Consider the following 23,546-nt stretch of genomic DNA (forward strand, 5'->3'; position numbering starts at 1 on the left):
AAAGACGATAGGAATATGATTTGCAGACTGATTTTGTATCTAAAAGGTCAGTCAAGCATCTGTCAAACAGTGTGAACGATTTACTGAATTAACTTAATAAAGCATGAAAAAAAGTTGTCCATTTAAATAAGCAGTGTGCAAAATTGCCCTGTATATGCATGTGGTGTCATTTTTTGTTTAGAACGGACACGCTCACTTCCTCTCATCTCATATGTAAACCCACATCTTAAGATGTCTGATTGACAGAAGAAAGGCCCACAAGTGAAAAATTCAGTGAAAATGAAAATATTCCAACGCGAATCAGAGTTCCTGAGAGGCAGCAACTTGGGCCGGAGATATAAACACCATTTGTGTGTTATTTACAAAAAGGCATGGAAGCGAGACACCGAACACTTTCGATGAGAATGCTAGTCATTTTGAGATCTCCACAACTATTATGTACTATTTATTGGTTAAAAAAGAAGAAAAAAAAACACTCTGTTAGTCTATTAAAGGCCAAAAACGTGAAATGTCCATTATTACATATTTGATAAGATTAAAATCTGAAAAGGGCTGGATTTTCTTCATTGTTATTGTTATTTAGTTTTTTTTAGCTTTTTTCAACAAATGAACAACACAACTTCCAATTGAGACAAGTGTTTGAATATAGCTTTTCATTTCCAAACCCCAGAGGCTCCTATCACGCTGGAGGATGACAAAACAAGTTAGTAATAACACGCACACTCATAACGAAACGTCCCGATATCCTATTTGAGTTTTATAATTTAGACTGTTTATGGTCAAGTGAAGAACCTCAATGTCATGGCACAAACTTTATTTTATACAGTAATTTCATGTAACATTTTTTAATGGGTTAACCTTATGTATTTAAAGTAAAATATGAAATGAAGTACATTTTCAAACCATAAAAATCAACAGTATCTATGCAGTTCTTTTCCCCAAATGAAGCAAATTGTGTACTGTAATTGTATGGTAGTGTTCTGGCAACCGCAGCTGCCAGCATTTTACAGTAAACACTTTTTTTTTTTTTTTACAAGGTACCATGACCTGGATGACTGAATCTCCGCAGGCCGAGGAATCCATATCAGTTTTAATGTTCAAGGTAAATAAAGACGTGACAGCAGAATATACTACATGCTGGACGACTCAGTTCACATCAGTCTTAATACCCACTGACAGAAAGACAATAATGCTTAAACTTGAAAAGACAACAGTGCAGTGGCGTTCCAAAGGCCTCTAAGATGCTTATGCAGCAACACAGTCAGCAGAAAAGAAAGAGAAATCTGTCAGATTTAATTGCGAGTGAGCCAGAGGACCCAGGCACTCGGCACACAACGACGGCGTCAAAACTACAGATAAAAGATGTAAATGAAAACGCAGCTAAATGCCAGGAAATCACATCTTAAACCTGCAACGTTTTCTCAGTGGGCATATCTAAAGGAGCAAATTCAAACCCTGGACCTGTGTGCAAGAAGAGCCAAACTATCAATATCCTGCTGACTGGAAGGCTCTCGTGAGCACTGAGACTGTTGATGCTGATGTTAAATGATGTTGGCCTTCTGCAGGACAACAGGCGCTGGTGGACATGAGCCAAAACATGTTTGAGTGGCAATGACGGCTCTAACGTGCATCTCTACAGGTTGCATTGGCACCTTTTTCTATCCCAGTTATTGTAAAGAGACTTAAATCGCTTTCGCTTTGTTGTTATGATTTAAGTCATTCAATAATACATTGTTTTCTGTTCGGTTTGGGTGTTTTTTATAATTCAACACTCCTTCAAATATAAGAAAATGGCAGTTTTGTGTCAGAATATCCAACACACCCCCGGACTTGTTCTCGTCATACCTCTCTGGTCGCATTCAGTTCCAGTCTTTTACATCCCAGCCGTCTCCCGTCTCCTCGGGTGTCCCCCAGGACTCTGTCCTAGTCTTAATTATCTATGTCCTCCTTCTTGGCCATATTTTCTGTCGCTATAATATTCCATTTCACTGCTATGCGGATGACACTCAGCTCTACATTTCCACCACATCTGAGCTTCTCGTCTGTCCCACAGATTGAATACTGAACATAAAAGAGGTTGGGGCTCTTGGAAGTTACTACATGGAAATAAAAAATGTGGCTAATGGGAGCATCATTCACTCACTACATTCATACATGGTTTGGCCATTGTCAAGCGAATATAATATACCCGCAGAGTTTTATATAAACTAATTCTTGGTATATTCTGCTTGAACTACATAAACTTCCACATATTTACATTTATATTTAAAGTTAAATGTAAATGAGTAAAATCTTCATCTCAGGGGTGTCAAAGTATTTAGTGGTCTGCAGAAGGGGGGATTTGAGTCTCCAACGGTGAAACATCAACACACACACACACAAAAAAGGAAGTGATTACTGAAGACTTTTCCTTTTGTCAAAGTACACAAAATGTAAAATGACTGTATAGCAGGAGGAAAACAAAATGGTTCAAGGTTGATGCTGCGAACCTCAGTTTGCTCTTCTTCTGACCGTGTCTGCTCAACGATGGAGCAAAACACTCATTGTGTACTTTACACAACATGGAAATTTAAAAAGGGGACATGGAAAAGTGCAGCACAGAGCCCCAAGCATGTTCTCCCTAGACGTCAATTTAGCTCGCGCGCACGCGCACACAAGCATGTACACACACTCTCATTTCCTGTTCCTGTGTTGATCTCAAATCACAACAATAGGTGCATTTCACCAGCTGCTTTGTGCAAATAATGATGGGAAAATGAGTGCCCCGTGATTATCGTCACCATTAGATCCACTACCGAGGCCAGTGGGAGCGGGCCAGCGGCAAAGGACAGACAGCTTCGTTGCAGAGAAAAGAGAATTATTGTTCAGTTTAGATACAAGGGAACGGGAAAAGTGGGAGTTTAAAGAACAACTACTTTGCTTCATCTTTTTCCAAACACAGAAACTAAAACTAGCTGTGGACAGATCTAAACCTATTTTAGTATGGTATCTAGCAAAGTTAAACTGCATTAGTTCTTTGGGATTATTCAGTGACAACCAATGTATAATCCTAGTCATATATGACAGTCAATGTAAAATGCTATTCGATTTCTTTTTCTTAAGATGTTATAATTTTGACCGCGTCGTCCACGATCTCTGTAGTTGAACAATCAGCTCATTTTCTCTCACTAAAGCTTCTCTTTGACATTAAGTGGTGCTGGTTTTAAGCCACTGTGGTGTCCAGTGTGTCCTCAGCACAGAAATCAGAGTTTTAGCAGTTTGCTCTTGGCTCGCGGTTCCCAAAGCATCAATCATTGTGAAGAGGGTCAAACGCTAGAGTAACTCACTAGACCATCATGTGACACAAAGTGGTATTACAATACATAATACACTGGAACCAATCACTCATTGTGCGCTTAGTGTTTGGGTGAAACGTGTGCGTGTCCTCAGTGCCACCTTTTGGCTGACAGCCTGTTCGGTGCCTGGACCATCATAAATGACCAATCAGAGCCCATCAATCAGGGGCAGTTCTTTAAATATCCCCCCTGGCTCTGCAGCCGACTGGCTGGAACAACCCACTTTGGTTGCCTCAGTACTTTTTTTTTCTGTTGCAGACTCATTATAGTTGCACTGTTTAACCGATTTAAACCCAACAGTTTCTTTTTTTTCTTTTTTTTTTAACCTCCTGTATGTTGTGTTTAAAGCAGTCTGCTCTCTTTTTATCAGATTCAAGTCAAATGTGTTTCTTTTAATAGTATAGAATAGAAATCCTTAATAATCTCAGAGGGAAATTCCTCCATAATGAGGTGTTCCATGACAAAACACAATGTGACACTAAGTGGAGCTACAATTAAAAATACTGAAAGTATAAATGAAGTCATTAATGACCGATCTAACCTTAAATATTCTAGTATACATCCATCCAACAATAGAGCTTTAAAAAAAACCGACCTCTGACCATATTATAATACAGGAAATCTTAAGGAGCCGGTGCTAGATCCCTAAAGAGGATTCTCCCAAGAACAATGACAGGTCGCAGTACTTGTGATGGAAATGGTCCATGTATGGAGACAGTCATGGTGCAGGAGTGACGATATCATTTCATTTTTAATCTCATAAAAGAACCAGCTGATGTCGGAGAGGCAAGCTTGTGATAGGCGGTATTCTAGTTTGATTCCTTCCCTTGACCCCCACACCCCCAATGCAGCAGCCGCTCAACACTCCAGGTGTGGGTAGTTAGGGCAAGTATGAATAAGACGGCTTCAATGCAGAGAAATTATTTCTCCAAGGGGATCAATAAAGTATCTGAAATGTTCACTTTCAAGGCATGAACATGTCTGCTGCAGTAGGGAAACCAAAGATGCATGCCTGCAGCCATTACAATTAAGGTCACTGTGATCTCCCTCCGACTTTCACTGACTAAATCCGAACCACAAACACATTATAACCGTCGCTTTTTGTCACGTCATTAATCAGTTTTTCCAGCAGCAGCACGCGACACATTTTTCTTTAAATGAGCGTCGCTTCAGAAAACACTTCTGCATGTTCTCGTCAACCCGCCCTGCTCACATCTGTGGACATCAGCTGCCAGCGAAAAAACACAGTGATACACACATATATATATATATTTATTTATTTATTTATTTATATATATATATATATATATGAGAAACCTAATGCTGCCTTTACACATAGGCAAGATGCGTTAGAAATATAAATTTTCCGTCATTACTGGCACAATTCTAACATTCTTAGTGTGACATTACGCATCTGAATGTCACACTAAGAATGTTAGAATTGTGCCACGAATGACGGAGAATGTATATTTCTAACGCATCTTGCCTATGTGTAAACGCCGCATAAAGCATGAGCAACATACTCCCGCACTATTCTACTGTATGTGGGGTATAGTAAGCCACATGGAAAGTTGAAGAGTGGGCAACTCAGTGCTTCAGTGTATCAATCTGCTTATTAATAGCACTGTATTCATAGATTCGAGCAACTGGAGCAACCTTCGACATGTTTATGTAAAGTGGGAAGAAACTGAAGAGAAAAGCCAAGCTTGCACAGGGAGAACATGCAATTTAAAAAAAGGGGGATCTTCTTGCTGTGAGGTGAGAGGGTTAACCCTTACACCACCATGAAGCCCCTGGTGTATACAGTCCCACTGATGGTACACAGCCAGAGATGTAAGCTATATACATAAACTAAATCAAATATGTATTTTCATGTGCAAACCCTGCAGGCCTTTGTCATCAAAATGGTTTTCAGTGAGGTTTATTTGCCCCTTTAAGCATGACAGCAATGCATTGTGACTATGCCAGCATAGCTTTTCACAGAAGTTATAGCAGGAACATGTGTTGAGGAGGAGGAGGAGGAGGAGGAGGAGGAGGGGGAGGAGGAGGGGAAAGGGAGAGGCTTCCTTCCTTCACTGCAAGTCACCGAGGAGTGAAGAAGCTGACGTCACCCACAGCGGAAGAGGGATGGAGGGGGAGAAAGAGGCAAAAAGAAAAGAAAAGAGACAAAAAGAGGAGACAAAGTGAGAAAAATGGGGAGAAGTGGACGCCGAACCAGAGAAAATGTGGGAAAGAAGAAGGCAGGAAGACAAAGATGGAAAGATGACGCTGAATAAGAGGTGCTGGACCCGAGCGGAGGGAGGGGCAACGCTGGGCATTAGCTGCAGTTTCAACACTTGGGTCACTTCTTCCAAACACTCTTCCAACTGAGCAAAGCGCAGCACAACTCATGATACTCACAGGACCCAGCGGCTCGGACTGACCCCAGAGCAACAGACGACAGAGAAATCAAACAGGAAACCGCAGCTCGCCTGTGTTTCAGAGCAGAGTCGTAACTTCAGTCAGGAGGCTCGGAGGATATCAGTTTTATGATAATGATGTTTCAATAAAACCCTGACTGACACACTTCCCCCTCCTCCTCCACGCAGGACTGTTGATTCGGCATTTAACGCAGGCCGCAACATCATTATGTAACCTGTAATGCAACTGTGCAGGGAGTGTACATTATTATAATGGCCTGGGGTTGCTACGCATGTTTGTTAAAGTGTGCTACAACGGTCATGTGCTTTACTTTTCATAAATGCTGACAGGTCATAAAAATGGTCCGGTTCAGTTTTCCTCCTGAGTTATGTGTCACTTCCTGTCCCTTGCTGCCTTAGAACGCTCCCATAACAGTGTGCATGGATGTGAAATGTTTACGGCTTTGTAGTCAGAACAAGACAACAGATGGCAAGAGAACAATATTTTAACAAAAACACATTGTTTTTTTTTCTTTTTTCTGGCAGATATGATAAAGCTACCCAACGGATTATTTGAGTATTACCTCGGGGCCAAATGCTGTATAAGTCGCTGTGCTCGAGGGCCGACAGTAGTGGTGATGAGGTTGATTAGGGACAAGCGTAGCTTTTACTTTCCCCGCGGAAATCTTCTGCTGTAATGATCTGAACCAGTGAACCTTCCTGTTACAAGCTTTTCTTCTCGAACCTCTGGTTGGTACAAATGTTGATATTATCACTTTAAGATGAGTGAAATTATAAAAGGTAGTTTCTCAGGAAATATGAATAACCTGATCCAGTATCCAACTTTACAGATATGTTAGTGGCTGCTGTTGTTGCCAAGAAGAGCTTTTTATTATGGTTTGTGTGGCTTTTATGAGTGTTTATTGACACTGATCTTTCTCTTTCTCTCATGCCACAATCAAACACGGTGAGTAAAGGCAGTAAAAGCAATTTCTGACACTGACAAATGATTGAAATGATTGACTCAGGGGTAACTGTGGGCATGTGGGCAACTATTAGGTAAAGACATTAGGCATAGGCAGAACTCTCCTGGTGTTCAATAGAGTCCTTCGGTTTTGGGTTTGCACAAACATTTGTTTCAAGATTATAATTCATCGCCGTTCCATTTACAACAAATTCACAGATTAAAAAAATGTTTTTTTTTGCACCAAAGGAAGTCATACTTTTACAATATTTCTTTTTCTTCACAAGAATTACTGAGAAATAAGATCCTCATGGGAAAAGGCATCCCTCAGATCCGCAGTTTTCTCCCCCAAAGGAGATGCTGGCTGTAAGATTGTAAATGGATCCCCATGCAATATGGGGTCCATTTTCTGCTGCGGAATATGGACCCCCTCCTATAGAATATGGATTACTCCCCCCCACCCCCCCACCCCTATATTTGTACTGAAATGTTAATGCATTTTAACCACATTAATAAATGTGAAGATAAGACAACAAAAGACAATAGTTAGTGAATAACTTTTATTACAAATCACTATTGTAGAGTAATAACAGCTTCAAGAACATGGCTTTGCCTGATGGTGCAGATAGAGATACCCTTGGGGTCAATTTGCCTCCAGAAAATGATTTACAGGACATTGTTGTCCAAGTTTTTGGGTCAAGCGCTTTGTCTATTTGTTGAATACATAAGTGACCCCTTGAAAATGAAACCTATGAGTGAGTTGACCTGTCCTCTAGCGCCAAAATCAGGTCAAAGCTTTTAATTAGAATTGATGTATCTTGAAAGGTTTTCATCCAAATCCTCTCAAACTCAATGACGACATTAATGGCCACTAGTTTGGTGTTTGTGATGATGTGTTCATTCTTTCTTCAGTTTATGTTGTTTGTGTAACACAGGAATAAAGGACAAGTTTGAAAGTGAAGATGTTTAGGAATCTTTTCCATACTTTTCAGAATACTGTGAAATCCCAACTGGGGTCCATTTCCTAGTCAAGGGCAATTATTACCCATATTCCACTGCAGAATATGGACCCCTGGTCCATTTTCCAGGGGGTCCATATACAACACCACACCGGCCCCTCAAACAACTGGATCAACTGAAAGAATGACAAACTCATTCAAAATAATTCATCTCTTTGGGTTGTTGGTAATTAAATAATTCAGGTTTGGTTGTAATTAAGATTCTAATGTCCAGATTGATATAACCATTAGTTCAGGCCTCATGAGGAGCTCCAGCACCACTTTCAGACACAACCAGAATCACCGGCTTTATAACTGCGAAACCTCAACTCAGTGATGAAGTTTAACAAAGAAGAGTTGGTCTGCTGCTTGTATGGACATGATCCTGCCCTTGACCATGATTTAAATGCAAATTGCACTGAGCTCAGGCGAGTCCCCACAAACTGTGGACAAAAACTAGAAAACTTACTGGTTGAGAAAAAAACCCCACCAACAGCAACTAATCAGCTCATCTGGACTCATGTCAAACTGGCTGCTAAATACATAAAGTCTTTATCACCCAGAGGCAACAATGCAGCCTTATGAGCAGCTCTTTGGTTATACAACACTGCAGCTTTAACACTGTTTGCCTACTTTTATAGCAGCTGTTCAGCAAAGCCAGCGACACATTTAGAACCGTACACCGGGAATTAATTTAACGGTGAATTTTGTTTTCCTCCAAAGTTTTTTTTTTCTTCTTCTTCTTCTTCTCCTCCTCTACAGACACGCTAAAGAAATAAAGAAAGCGTAAAACCAGCGCACTTCCTGAATAAAGATAGCGGATTGAGAGACAGACAGAAAAGAGGAAGGGAGAATGCACGTATACACACGCGCGCGCACGCACAAATACACACACACACAAATACACACACACGTACATATCCGCAAGCGCGCGCGCACGCACACACTCACCGCTCGCAGGCTGGGACACGGCGGACACGGCGGTCTGACCCATATTCAGCCGGAGCACCGGGCCCCCGCAGACCCGCTATCACGGCCTTCTATCCCGGCATAAACCGCGTCCTCTTCCGCGCCGCACGTTCATTTCAGTGAGGAGAAAAAAAGAAGTTTGAAACCGTGATGGTCTGAGTCGCTGGAAACTTGGTTTCACTCACTCTGACTGACTGACTGGGTCCCTACTACGTAGTAAGTTCCCCTCCCACCACCACCTCCTCTTCCTCCTCCTCCTCCTCCTCCTGTGAGCAGCTGAAAAATGCCTCTCATTCCTCCATGCAGATTACAGGCGCTGTTCGGGGTCAAAGGGCGACAGGGTCCGACACCTCAAGCCCACCGTGCAAAATGAATGGTTTCACCCCTCCAACCACTTCCTGCATTGAGTCCTTAATTACTGCGTTTATCTAAACCTGTCCTATCGATTTCGCGAATGTTGTTGAAAACCCGAAAGACCATCATGAAAGTGTGCACTGCTCTGAGAATAGATGTTCCTCTAAAATAAACGACAACATTTTTATATTAAGGCTCAAGAAGCAAAAACAGACAAATGTAATGAAATGAATTTATTAAACATATTTGTAAATTGGTTTGACAGACAAATTGACACCATCACTAACTGATGGCCTCAGCCACTTTTTTATTTTTTTACTTTTTAAATGCATTTTTGGGATAGTAAAAAAACAACATGATGCACATTATTGTCCCAATCCCCCACTTTTTATTTTTATTAAAATGTTTTACTTCTTTTTTCATTTTCCCCTTCTTTCTTCTTTTTCCCCTTTTTCTTTTTTGCCTTTATCCCCTTTTTTCGTTTCCTGAAAAAGAGTTGTACGACCAATTTCAGTCATTTTAATCGGGGCCATATAAAATTTATTTTTTGAGTTGTTTTAACTATTTGACTTTCTTTTTTGTTCTTTTTCTTTTTTTAGCAATTCCAGTTGTTCTGTCTGTTTTAGCAGTTTTAACTTGGAGATGAGACCATTTCTTGAAAATTCTATCTGTTCCATCCATATCCATCTATTTTTTCTTGCAGAATTAAAGCTCAGAAGTTGCAGTTGTTGTGCTTCCAACACATTTCAAGTAGAGACATTTGACATCTACAGTGATCTCTTTTTCCCAAGAGATGCTTTCATGTGGTCATTACCTCAAAAACACATTTTTAGATTGATCTTTCAACAGATTGGTTTCTGGTTAATTAATATTACATCTCTAGGGCCATGCGATGATTGATGGAAAGAGAACAAGAACAGACTTGTAGTTTAAAAATCTCTACACCACAGGAGTAAAATGCTCTTTAAAATCCAGAATCCCACTTACACAAGATCTTTAGCAAGATTACTCAAGAATAATAGTGTAAATCACACCCTTGACAAACAGGTTTATCTTTGTTAGACCAGCTTGCAAAGTGGCTATTTCTACCTCGGCGTGATACATGACAAACGATCTGAATGCTTCTTCTACAAGTGTAGAACTGATTTGTAATGACATTTAAAACATAAATAAGCTTGTTCATGTGTAAACTCAGAACAGCGTGTGGAGCTGACCTGCACGTGTCCTGAAAGCAGAGATCCAAAAATAGACCACTCTGATAGAAAAAAAAAAGGGGGGGCGGTATGGTCGCTGTGGTAAGAAATGTAACAGTCAGTTATTGTTATTTATAATTCATCTGTGAATTTGCTGACTGAGAAAGAGTAAAGTTTCACAGTCCAGAACTCAAATTATCATAACAGAAATTTAAAGAGTAATTAATCCTAACAGGCTGAAAGTTAGATGGGCAAACAACAAGGAGGACCTTCGTGGTCATATTCAGCATTTATGTGTCAATTTGAATCCTGGATTAGGAGTGACTTTGACTTCATGACAATCATGTGTCGTCGCAAACCGAGCTTTTTTTTTTCCACAAATCTCATACACAAAGTTTAGAAAGGTTACCCAGTAACCACACACATGCAGTTTCACAAATTGCCAATACATAAATACGATAAAGCGCCTTGGATCTGCTTCTGAGAACTGGGTGCCCAGCTGACTGTTAGAAAAAATAAATAAATGCACAACACAGGACAAATGACAGAAGCTCAGAGTATCTGCTACACAAAAGAGCCCTCATAATCGGCAGAGCTACAGGGGAAAAGGTCTTGTGAACTGATGAAAAACTGAGGTTGAATTGTTTGGGGAAGAACACCCGACAATACAAAACACTGCATACCAACATGGGAACATCATCCAAGAGAGAGAAGCGCTTTGCTGCCTCAGAGTCTGGATGACTTGGCATCATCAAGGAGAAAATGAATCCTCTAGTTCGTCCTGGTGGCACGGAAGATATCAAAATGGCTGCTGGCCAGCTGATGCACCGTATAAGTTACCTTAAAGGGATGACGCACTACAATGGAACAAAAGATGGCAATATTAATGAGGACACCAACATCAGATTTATAAAAGTAATAATCTTGGCGGTTGAACTGGCCTCAGAATTGGACGTTAATCCCATTATCAGTTATGTAGTTATGTTATGTATCTTAATTATTTTTCATGTTTCTTCAAATCTGACAATCATATATTAATAATCACAAGTGTTTGTTTGTGCAGTGATAAAACAGGTGTTATTTTCACATGTTTTACATTTCAAATCAATATCGTTTGAAAATAAATGTTATGTCCGGCCATGCATCTTTTGGACATTTCTTTTTTTCTGATTGAGGACATCATCACAGAATTCAACAAAGCTGGACTCAACCATTTACCTCAAGTTAATGTTTTCTTGGAAAATCAGTATACCTGGCAAAGCATGCAGGCTTGGGAGAACAAGCAAACTGCACACAGAAAGGTCTCCGAGCCCAATGGGGATTCAAGCCTGGGAGTTTCAGGCGAGTCCGCTAACCACTGCGTCACAGTGTCGTCGATAAACTTTAAATGATGCTTGTTTTTAGCAACTGCGAAAATACACAAATGCACACAAAAAAAGGAGGATAGAAATATTATTCTGTAACATCCTGCAGGGAGAAAACAGTATTGAACTGAATGGCTGCCCATTAGTGGAGTGAATGAGCCTGCACTATACAAAGCAAAGGACAGTCAGCCTTTGGGTGCTTATCTAAACACCAGTAACCACTGATCTTAATAACAGGAGTGATACATCATTAGGACTGATGCTTCTGTAACAACAAGTAATATTTAGGCAGAACTACACAACCACATTACTAGAAAATACATCATGGTCAAAGAGAAAAACGTGTTGAAGATGAAATTGTTTAATCTTCACAGGTTCTGCCCTTCAACTGAAAATGTTTGAAAGGAGGAACCAAAACGTGTCTTATCACTGCCTGCGCACCGGTACATATCTTTAAACACAGCTCATTATTTCTCCCTATAAAAGGCTGAACTGTGAAAGAAGATTTCAGACAACAGCCTTTGACGTAGGTTGTATGGGACTTCTCTCCTCTCGCCGCAAGATTCCGTTGAAATACCTTCTGAAACTTTTCACTTGTTTTCAGTTTGATCTCTCCGAATTTTGTCTCCTGAGATTTTACTAGTAATTTTCCTGTCATATTACTTTTTAAACATCACCGTAAATCTATTACAAAATGACATCAAACAGACAAAAATGATCCTGTCATTTGTGGAATCACCTCGAAAGATAAAGCTTTATCAAAAAGGCTCACAGAGGGCTGGAGCCGAGCCCAGCTGATTATCAGGGTACACTCTGGGTACGCTCTGGGTACACTCTGGGTACGCTCTGGGTATGCTCTGGGAAGAAAGATGGTAACACCTATTTTTAGTCATCAACTGATCCCAAACTCATGTGTGCACTACAATGGCTGTTTTGATGACAAAAGATTCCACAAGTGAGAAAAGGTGTCAGTCTTCTCCAAAGCCTGAGATGCAGCTCACAGTGACAGTAACTTTCTTTACTTCTTCACTTTAAAAAGCTTTGGCGCATTAAGAGTAAGGCCCAGTGTCAAGTGATTGATTGGCTGAGTAATGATTGCAGCTTTAGTCTGATTTCAACACACTCCACAGTTTTGTATAATTTTGGTATTAAAATGTATCATTGAAAGATATTTATGGCAGCAGGCCTGAGAATCGACAGTGTATTTAGCTTGAGTACATAATGAATAAATCAGCTCAGCGTCTGGACAGTGTCCACGGCTCCGGGGGACAGTGAGTACAGTAAGCTCTGCCCTGGAGGCGATTTGTTCTGGTGAAAAAGTGAGATGACAGGAAGCCCTGAACCCAGAAGAGAGCGGGTCGAGAGAGTTCAAAATCAGTCAGCGAGTCCACAGAGTCCCCGACTGGAACTGTCACTGAGGTGAGCTTTGTTTAACATCAGCGCTCACTGATGACTGTGTCACACCGAGCCAAACACTTGAGCCTAGGGCTTGGGTGTGTGTGTGTGTGTGTGAGAGAGACAGAGGGAGCTTTAGTCGTCATCTGTCAACAGAGTGTCAGTTGAAAACTTGAAGAACACAGCTTGACAGCAAAGAGCCTTCACACAGAGGAAGACTTCCAGTGTAACATGAGCAAATCAGAATTGCCTCATTTGGAGGCGCAATGCTTCTCCATTTAGGACAACACTGCCATCTAGTGTGAAGAAGATTACAGATTATGACGGTTCATTACAAGAAAGCGGTTTCATTCCTAAAGTTCATCATGAGAGCAAACCTTTGTCCTCCCGTAAGTCATTACACACTCTGGAGTCACGAACGGGCCGAGCAATTACGCTGTCACAAAATAGAGTACATTGTTTTTTTTCACGGATCGCTGCAGAGCAGAATCAAAGCCAGCAGTGACCTTTAAACAAAGCTAATTTGGCACGTCGGCGCATCAAGAGATAGGCAGCCTAAATAAAGCCGACCCCACTAGTCAGTGAAATCACATGATTTGGCTGCATTTTTTTTCTTTCAGAAATCTTCTAATTCTCAGATTTTGAATACCATACTAAAACTAAAACTCCCCGTGTGACTATATTTAACAACAGAGCTTTTTCAAAATGTCAAACTCAGGATTATAAGAATGCCAAGTGGGAGCTGCTGGTACAGCTGCAGTGTCACAGGCCTGTCATTACCGAATCAAATGGAAGCGCCTAATTGAACAGGAAGGAAGGCAGCGAGGAGGTGGGAGGATGAAGACAGAACAGGAGGGTGAGGTACTTTAAGAAGTTAATGTGACTGTGTTAGCATTGACGGGGAAGTAATGTCATTTACGCAGAGAAATGTACATATCGAAACTTGTAGGAGGCTTCGTGTGTCGAGAGGAAAACACTACTGTGACGCACGGAAATATGAGTGGTCTGTGCAGGACATGCACTCTGATGGTGGTGTATTCCACCGCTCATTTCTACAGGGCATTTCTCATTGTCCTTTATGAGAAGCTTTTCATAAATGCTTTGCCTTCCGCTGCGAAGAATCAAAAAGCCTTCGACTGGGAGACAAGAAAATACAAAATGGACGCTTGTAAAAACCTACCCGAACAAGGCATCCATTCTTCTTCTACATTTGCTTTATCCAGACAAGGGTTGTGGGTAGCTGCAGCCTTTCCCAGCCAACACGAGACAAGAGGCATGGTGCACCCTGGACAGGTCGCCAGTCCATCACAGGGCTAACACGGAAAGACATAGACAGACACTCGCACAGTCTCGGTGACAAGCACGGCTTTGGATTGTGGGCAGGGAGCCGGAATGCCCAGAGAAAACCCATGCAGGCACAGAGAGAACATGCAGAGTCCGCAGGGCTCAATCAGCCGGCGAGTTCAGACCATGACAACATGCACAAACTCATTTTGTGTAAAGGAAAAAAAAAACAGTCAAAGAAAGATTCAACGATAACTGGACCACATCTGAAATGCAGAGTGACGTGTAATCAGTCTGTACTGAGTGTACTTACATGGTTTTAGTTATACACAGTTTAGATCAACATGACCGACGCCGTCTTTTATTTTTTTGCATTTAATTTACATGTTTTATTTCGTGCTGTTATGCAGTCTATTATTATTTGTGTTTCAGAAGATAAAACAGAACAAACACTTTTATTTTTTTTAATTTCATGTATTTCAAGCATTCTCTTGTGGATCACAGCACTGCTTGTTATAACATATAGTGACACCGTGACCCAACATGATGCATCCGCAATTAAATTGAACTCATATTTCAAAAGTGAAATTCACTTCAGAGTCACAAACGTCAGTGAACTCTGTGTTTTTTCCGATGATGCTTGAAGCTTTTGTAGTTGGCTTCAGTTCTTAAACTTGTCGTTTTGTTTTCAGTCTGGTTTTCAGCCCAGTCACAGATTGAGATGAGGATACCACCAGCAGAGGACTTGTCACATATCTCTGATTCTGTTGTGTTGTGTATCGTGTTTGGATGATCAGAGCATCCTGTGGTGCACGGCTGCATTCACTCTATTGCCTCTGTCAGTGGTGAGATCCTCAGAAAAATGCCACTGAGGCAAGTTTTGTTGGCTTCCTTACATGTTGAGAAGTCTCGCCGCACGGGAGTGTATCGGGCCGACCATTTTTATATGTTCAAAGAACTGCCGTTGACCCGAGTATTGATGAGAAAGCATGTTACATTCTAGAGAGCACTCTCCACATGCTTTGCAGTCAAAAGGAGCCTTCGCTGCACCATGCAAATGGTGCGCCCAACGACTGCGAGTGCCTCAAACCTCTCCTACGCCGTTATACCTCACTGACAGTCACAGATCAAATGCAGCGAAAAGCTCCCTCTGGATTTAGCCTCGATCAATCTGATGCTTTTACTGTAAATCTGTAGAAGAGTGCAATATCCAAAAGGGGGATCGTCTGGAGTATATTCACAGTCAAGAGGACACCTTTTCAAGTGTGAGAAATTGTATGTCAAGGTAGCACTTTCAGGGGAAAGGGTTTCTTATTTGTCCTGACACTAAATAACCGAAATCAAGTGAGGGAGCCTGACCTTTTCATTGACCGGAACAACCAAAGGAGAAACAGGAGAGGTGAAGCCGGACAGAGGCCAGAAGAAAGGAAGAGAGTCATCAAATATTAAATAGTAGCCTCAGCAGTACCTAGATAATAATTGTTTAAGTGCTACTTTTTAGGGCTGTTCTGTCCTCCCTGTAATTTATTTATTAAATATAATTTCTACGCAGATACGCCCTCATCATGCTTGTCATGGTTTAATATGAATGACAGCGATTGTATATATCTAAAAAAAACCATTACATTACAACATTACAAAGAACAAAAGAGGAACCGTTTGATGCTAAGTACTAGTTTTACACTTGTGAATGTTCCGTGTCACGGACTAACTAACCTTTTCAAGAGTGACACGCCGGACATCTCCGTACAAGTATCATGATTCAGGCCGCAAACTGTCATAACAGTTAAGTGTGACTCAGCAAGGAACAGGATCTGTTATACAAGCAAAGTAATCTGAGCCCAGAGGAAACCATTTATCTGGAGTTTTGGGCAGGTTTTTAAAGTTTGGAGGAGTCTGCTGAATAAATCTGCAGAGTATTACATGCCATTGCTCATTTACCTGTAATATTTAATGTTTTATGCATATATCATGGTTTTGATGATGAGAACTTAAACATTTACAGAGGAAATCTATGCTAATTTCAATAAATGTCCTAAAATGTGTAAAATAATGATCTGTCTGTGTTTGCCCTGTGGTGGACTCGCAACTTGTCCAAGGCTCAAGATGGCATTCAAGTCACATGCTTCACGTATGTCACAATTTAGCCATTTACACTGTTTCCCTTATGTTGTGAGAGATTCCTCTTCTATCAATATAGCATCTTTTCCACCTCAGGTGTGATGCAGCTTTAACCTCAGCGTTTACTTTGACGTGGATGCACAATTTTAACGAATTACATTAAAAAAACTCTGCCTAACTTGTGGATTTTACAGTGGCGCCTTGAAATATAAATCACTGGCTGACATTTATTGCTCACCGATGGGGACATGTAACTACAGTATATGGTTGCTGACAATAAAAACCATAATTTAACTTTGAACAGCTTTGTTTGAGTCCAGCGCTCCTGGCTGAACTCACTAAAAAGGTGTATACTTAATATTATATTAACTGCACAGAGTTACACAGGAGTCATTTCTGTTGTTTTGTTCATCTTTCCATCTGAAATCCTGCCAGTGTGAAACCCGATCTCCTGTTTGTTGTATTCTGTTTGGCACAACCCATAAGCTGCCATCACTGTTAAAATGTTGCCTGTATAAATCAATAATTGACATCCTGCCAGACAGACAACCAGAGAGCTTAAGAGAAAGTCAGCTCACGAGAGACAGACGATAGAAATAGCCGGAGACAGTGATTGGGATGAAAAAGAGACGGAAAGATTGATATGGATCCTCCTGGGTCCAGTGGCAGAGAAAACTGTAAGAGCAACTGCACATAAAAGAGAAATAAAGAGCCTGACTGCATTAGATGGGGGGGGGGGGGACAACAAGCACAGAGAGGAAATAAACCAGCATCTATTTCAACACGGATACTACTGTAACTACATGAAGCCATATCCTCACAGATTTATGAGAGCAGCTGGCTATTACAAAAACAACTGCACATCTGTCTCGTTCCCTCTGTTGTGAGGCTGTTTTAAAGTGGCATTGTGCCAAACAGTGCCACTGGTTGATGATGGTTGCATTGGCCCCTGTCCAGCGAGCTTTTACTAACACACTGAGGTTTGTTTCACCAGAGTGTGGCTGAAAAGGTCTGGGTTTAGGCGTCTATTCATTCCTCTGGCACATTAATCACAGGTTCCTCAGATAGATAGCTAAGAAGTAGAACAGTTAATGTAAACAGATATATTTACCAGATGAGCTAAATTAATACCAGTTCTCCTTTTATGAAGTTAACACAGAGGCAGGTCATTCAGTGAGTCATTAAAGTCACATGAGGATAGTTCTCTTTATTCATGCGACTGCAGTACCTGTCAAACAAGGAGATAAAGCGTGTCAATCTGCAAATATGTTGTTCTACTCGGCAACTGTCAACATCAAATCAGATAAGAATGAGAATAAGTCACAAACATGTTGTGTATCTCCAGCAAGAGGCACTTCTTTTAACCTTGAGAAGCCCTGAGGGCAGCACTTGATGAGCTGTCAGCAAATCCAAAGGGTTCAACTTATCGTTGCAAAGTGCAGACTGCAAGTGCAAACCCCAAATACTTTCGTCGTAGACATATGTGCAAGTGTGTTTTCAGGTTTACCTCACATAAGTCTCCACAATGCGCAGACATAAATGTGGCATTCAGCATGCAGACGACCAACGATCCACAGCGTATGCACACACGTCACTGATGCAAGCGTGCACACTCGCTGGCTCTGCTTTGCCTTGCAAAACAGGCATTTGCAAAATCAAAGCAGCAATAATTTGTTTGGCACACAACTGATCCTCCGTTGATGCAGTATTTATTCCTGCACAGAAAACAGCCGTAAAGCTCACCTGAGACAATGAAAGAATCTAAAGATTATCTATGGCTTTCTTTATTGGCTTAGAGTAGCGCGGGCTTTGTCTAATAAACACTGATGTGTTCTGACAACTTCTGCAAACAGTAATTAAACTATATTAGATAACAAGCTCCTGATATAGCTCGCCTGCCTGCTCTGGCTGAGTGATACACCAAACAATGCACCCACCTACCATTGTCACTTATTCTAACGAGACTATGACTGCTACCAACCGACCCCATCAGGAGTTGTTTACTCTTAATGAATTTTCTTTCCTCAGTGCAAATATTGATATAGTAGGTCAGTGCAATTACACATGGCTGTATCTACTGTAAGTCACAGAGAGACTCTACTGCTATAATGCAGCTGTGGCCAGACTTACAGAAACTAAAGATTCCTTTTCAAGTTAAGCACACACTCACCATGGTCATGATTCATAAGCATGACCAGACAAATCTCTAATCAAAGTGTCATCAGCAAATGTGATCACCACAGCACATCAGAAATCTGGATAAGTGATGACAGCAAGCCTTAATGTGAATGTCCTGCTTGCAGCATTAGCATCTAATAAATATTGCACACAGTGCAGTTGTTTTTGTCTCTTAGGTAGAGGTCTTCTACATACTGAGACAAATTTATGTTGGATTATGAAACAAGCCAAGGGTGTAGTAGTGAGCTCTTCTTGAGCAAGACGAGTGCCACCCAGCCAAACAACACTCAGGTGATAAATAGCTTGTGTTCCCAAACAATCTAAGGCATCAATACCAAGTCAAGTGCACATTCCAAGCATTTCACACACTTTTACGATGGATAAACTGAGAGTTTTCTTCTCACAATGCACACTTATAACTAGACATGCTTCAAAACTTAGGCAATACAGACTCGGGGGTTATACAGCCTCTGTGTATGTTTCGTGTACGAAGCAATTTCTGGCAAACAGGTGACAAAGCTAAAGAGAAGAAGCAGTGAAAAGAGTCTCTGTGCAAACACAGGCTCCAGTTACACGAGCACAGACACAGAAAGTCAAAGAGACAGCTTGGACGCAGGCACCAGGAGAACGAAGGAAGCATTATAGCTCACCGTCATGTTCCATGACTTGACCCAGGGAAAATGATCAGCAGTGTGAGTTGATCCTTGCCTCTTCCCGACACACCACCTCTCTCTGCCTCCCTCCCTCCCTCCCTCCTCCCTTTCTCGCCATCTTCTCTCTCCCCTCCCTTCCCCTCTCTCTATGTGCTTCCCTCCCTCCTTGCTGCCCTCAGTCTCTCCCCACTGTCTGCGACTCACTCACCACTCCTGCCTTCCTCTCTCCCCTCCTGCCTTCCTCTCTCCCCTCGCTCCAATAAAGAGCATTAAAACTTAATGTTTGTTTCCATCTCAGGTCCTCGATCGCCCTCCCTATCTGCATCCCGTCCTGCATTTATCTCCATCTCCCCTGCCTGTCAAGTTTTTCCTCCTTTTTCTGGCTACCGGGTCTGGCTCCTGTCTCATCCATATTTCTTACCGACTTAGAGAAAAGAATGTATGTTTGCTGGTTTTGTTTTTCTTTGTTGGTCCTTACGTTTCCATCCATGAACTGCAATATTATCAGTATGACACAAATTGAACGACAATGTTACATAAGACCCTGTCAATTGTCTATTTCAAAGCTGTTTATCAGCACCATGTGATAATCTAACAGTAGATCAATAACAACAAAGAAAGTGATATTAATGACAGGTTTGTTTGTTTTTTAAGATTGCTGTCATGTAGCTTTGTATTTTTGTGAGCCACGCTAAAATTTAACATCACATCTTTAGTCTTTAGTCATCTTTTTCACTATTTATTTTCATTAAAAAGTGCTTATCTTATATTGATTTAATTTTTGCATATTCTTTCACAGAAAGTGGGTACCAACAAAGGTTCCTTGTGAAAATCCTATTACTGGTGAATAATAACAAACTTGATACTACATCTTAATTTTAAACAGCATCTAGAATCAGTCATTTGTGAAGCCGTATCTAGACTGTGAACAATTATTATCATCAATTAGAATTATTATCATTATCAAAATTGGTGTTCATTTATTTTGATTGAACATTTAGCTGTACAGACAGGAAACCACACAGGAAAAAGAAGAAAAGATTAATTTGAACATGAGAACACAACTGAACCTAAGTCTTTACAATAATGTCTGATTTTGTTTTTACACTTAGCTTCATACATGAAATAATGGCACCCAATTTGTGGACAAAAAGTAGGGGCATTAGTCTCAATCTTTCAGTTGGAGAACATGTTGCTCATTTAGAAAACAAAAGTTATATTAACTACATCAGACACTAATTGTTTTAAACTGAATTAAACAATACCAGAGTTTGATCTCAGCAAAACACATTTACACCAACTGGATGCATTTGTTTGGTATTATCTTGTAGTAAACTAAATCTCTGTCATTCAGAAAAGATACCTTATCTAAACCAGAATACATGCAATAATAAACTGGATATATGAGATGAGTGGACGAGCTGATATTTTCCCGCCTTGATTGTTGCCTGGTAACAAATATTACTGCTTTATGATTCGGAAAACATCTGGAAAGCCTTGCACTACAGTGACCACACTGTGATAAACAACACAGAGATTACACCCAACAGCATCGTAAACGTAACATTGGTAATTATTCCAAGAAATTCAGCACATAGATCAAGAGAGAGCGAGAGGGAGCGATCCTCGCCAAAGAAATCAAAGAAGCAGGCAGATGGTTGTTTGATTTATTTTCCTTTTTCTATCAACTGCCTCAAGTGTTCCTAAGAATCAATCAACATGGTAAATAACGTCATCTGTATGCTCGTGAAGGTTAAACAATCCCTTCATGGCAGATGCTCCATCTCTGTGTTGCAAGATGTAAACATATAGGTCATTCATAATTGGCTGGTTTTTTTGTAGACGAGCGTCTCTTTTGATAGTAACGCTCACCCTGTGGCAAGAAAATGGAAACTGCGTGCGTATGCGCGTGCACGTGTGCTCGCCAATGTAAACAAGAGTAATGTGGACCGTGAACAGACACAATGTCCACACAACCATCGGGTGATTGACAACGTGAGAGCAGCGATACACCGCGCTGTATAGTGCCACTTTCGTCTCGTCAGTCACGTTTATTGCACTCTCCACTGCATGTTTGGCTTTTCTTGTTTTAAGTTCTCCTTTTACACTTATAATCCCTAAAGCTGTTATTTCTGTCACTCACCTGTCTCCTTTTTAAATAGCCGTCCAAATGATCATACTCTTTCCAGCATGCACAAACACACGCTGAGTGTATGTACACAGCATGATTAGAGGCCGCGAGGGCCGGCGTTAACATCCTGTTCATTTGCAGCTAAGGCACTTTCAGCAAATATTAATAGAGTTAAAGGCTTAGTGAGTAACTAGGCAGAGTTGCTGATAGGACAGATGGAGAGGGAACAGAGACAAAGAAAGTGAGACTTTGACTTTTGATGCAGTCCAATGAAACGATGCACGACAAGCGAGAAGAAGAACAACTGGCTCATCAACTGCATCTACCCACACAGTCAGACACGTGATTGTGTGCAAAAGAAACGTACACAAACACAAAACAAGAGCATGTCTGCAACTTTCAAGGTCAGGGAGGGTTAGAAAAAGAAAAACGAGCAGCATTAGCCTTCTTTCTCAACATTAAATGTGAGACCAACAGGGACTGAGTGTAACAATCACAAATAATTTAAAAACTATGATAACACAAACATGCACATGAAAACTAATGAGACTCAAAAAGGTTTTGTGAAATATCTAAGAGTAGAGCTCATCTCTCAGTGTCGAATTATCGGATTGCGATCACCTTTTGTCGTGCGGCACAATTGCGTAATGAGCGGATGCAGCATACAGGCAGCTGCACCAAATCTAATATCAAAACATGTTGGTAACAACATTCACGAGTCAGTATGCAGTTAAGTTTCAACACAGAGATGATCTGGTTCAAGTCCGAAAGCTTAGTGGATTTGTTTATCTGGATTAACATCAAACACTGCTGCTAAAGTTAAGGCACCGTTACAGTCGTTGCTGTTAAACAAGCCAGCATCAAATGTGCATTGAACACAGAAGACAAAGGGAATTTTCCACAAAATACAGTGAAGTACTTTGTGCATTCATCCATCCAGTCTGACCTCCTATGAGTACAGCTCCATACAGAGGACCTCTATTCCACAATGGTACTCACATTTAATACCATATTTTCCATAAGCCTTTGTTTCTTCAGGTGGTGACTCTACTTTTTGCAGATGATGCTGTCCTTTTGGCACCATTACATGAGGGCCACAGTGGAGCGCCTTCCCCAGGTGAAGGAGCTCAACAATGTCGTTGGTTTTAATTCATCAGCGATGGAAGGAGGGTTTGTGAGAGTAATCACAAATTTGGAAAAAATTCGATTGTAAATGCAAGCAGCTGAAATTAGTTTTCTCTAAAGGGTGGCAGGCTTCACCCTTCATGACAAGGTGAGGAGCTCAATCATCTGGAAAAGACTCTAGTACTTTATAATGGGAGGAGCCAGTTCGGGCATGTGACTAAGATGCTCCCTGGTTGCCTCCCATTACACATTCGACAGGCCCGTCATACTGGGAAGAGGCCCTGAGGTTGGCACGGGACAGATTATTTCTTTAGATTATACTGGGAGCAGCTTTAGGTCCTCCCATAACACCATGTACACGATAAAAATGGATGGATCAAGATATTTGGCAAACAAAACCACATTCACAACATTAAACAGTTAACCAAACAAAGCAGTCACTGGATTCAATCCAGTGGCTGCAGAAACATCAGCAGAAACATCGAGACAAAAGCCCTGCACACACACTAAAACATGCAAACTTTACGGAGAAAGGCAGGAAAAGCGCGAATCCCTCTAGAAAATGAGGCAGGTAACCATGAGCCCATGCACACATGTCTCAATCAATCTACAACAGTGTCAGTGCTGGTATGGTGAGGGTGTCGGCACACTACTTTTATTATTCAGCTCCACGTAGTACTGTGTCCAAATGAAGCTCACCTCAGCAAGGCTGGAGATGCTGTGTTGTACACATTCTTCTGTGAATCTGGAAACCATGTTTTTTTCATTATTGGAATATCCCATGACTGACGGCAAAGCTATAAAGTTTTATCATCAGGGGGTAATGCCAAAAAAAAGGCTACACCTAAACACAGACAAACCTAGAAGTTCCCTTTATTGAAGATAAATTCTTCAGAGATGTTCATTTTAATTGGGCAACATTTGCGCACATGAGAAATAAACATATCACAAAAAGTAAGGAAATGTGTGTTTTTGGTAGATAGATCACAGGATGTGGAGATATGGGATTGACAATGAATCTCATCAATATACCTGCCTGCACTGAGACCGTCTGAGAAACAACTCAGTGAGGGAGATTCTGTA

The 23,546-nt window shown here is 41.0% G+C and overlaps 1 protein-coding gene across 6 annotated transcripts in view; it reads right to left on the minus strand.

The window, feature by feature from the left end:
* The window catches only part of phactr2 (phosphatase and actin regulator 2), a 48,936-nt gene that overhangs the window by 17,946 nt on the left and 7,444 nt on the right, over positions 1-23,546 (minus strand). Inside the window, exon 1 of one of the 6 annotated variants that reach the window (XM_080482143.1) lies at positions 8,648-8,932. The exons of 2 other annotated variants lie outside the window; for them this stretch is intronic. In XM_080482143.1, coding sequence (XP_080338269.1) covers positions 8,648-8,690 — 43 coding nt within the window. In that variant the 5' untranslated portion in view covers positions 8,691-8,932. Of the gene's footprint in view, positions 1-8,647; positions 8,934-19,204; positions 19,271-23,546 lie in introns of those variants that run through there. 3 more of the 6 variants (XM_080482144.1, XM_080482141.1, XM_080482140.1) reach the window with 3 other exon arrangements.

This window comes from Lipophrys pholis (genome assembly GCF_963383615.2).
Source record: "Lipophrys pholis genome assembly, chromosome: 15".
Classification (NCBI taxonomy): Eukaryota; Metazoa; Chordata; class Actinopteri; order Blenniiformes; family Blenniidae; genus Lipophrys; species Lipophrys pholis.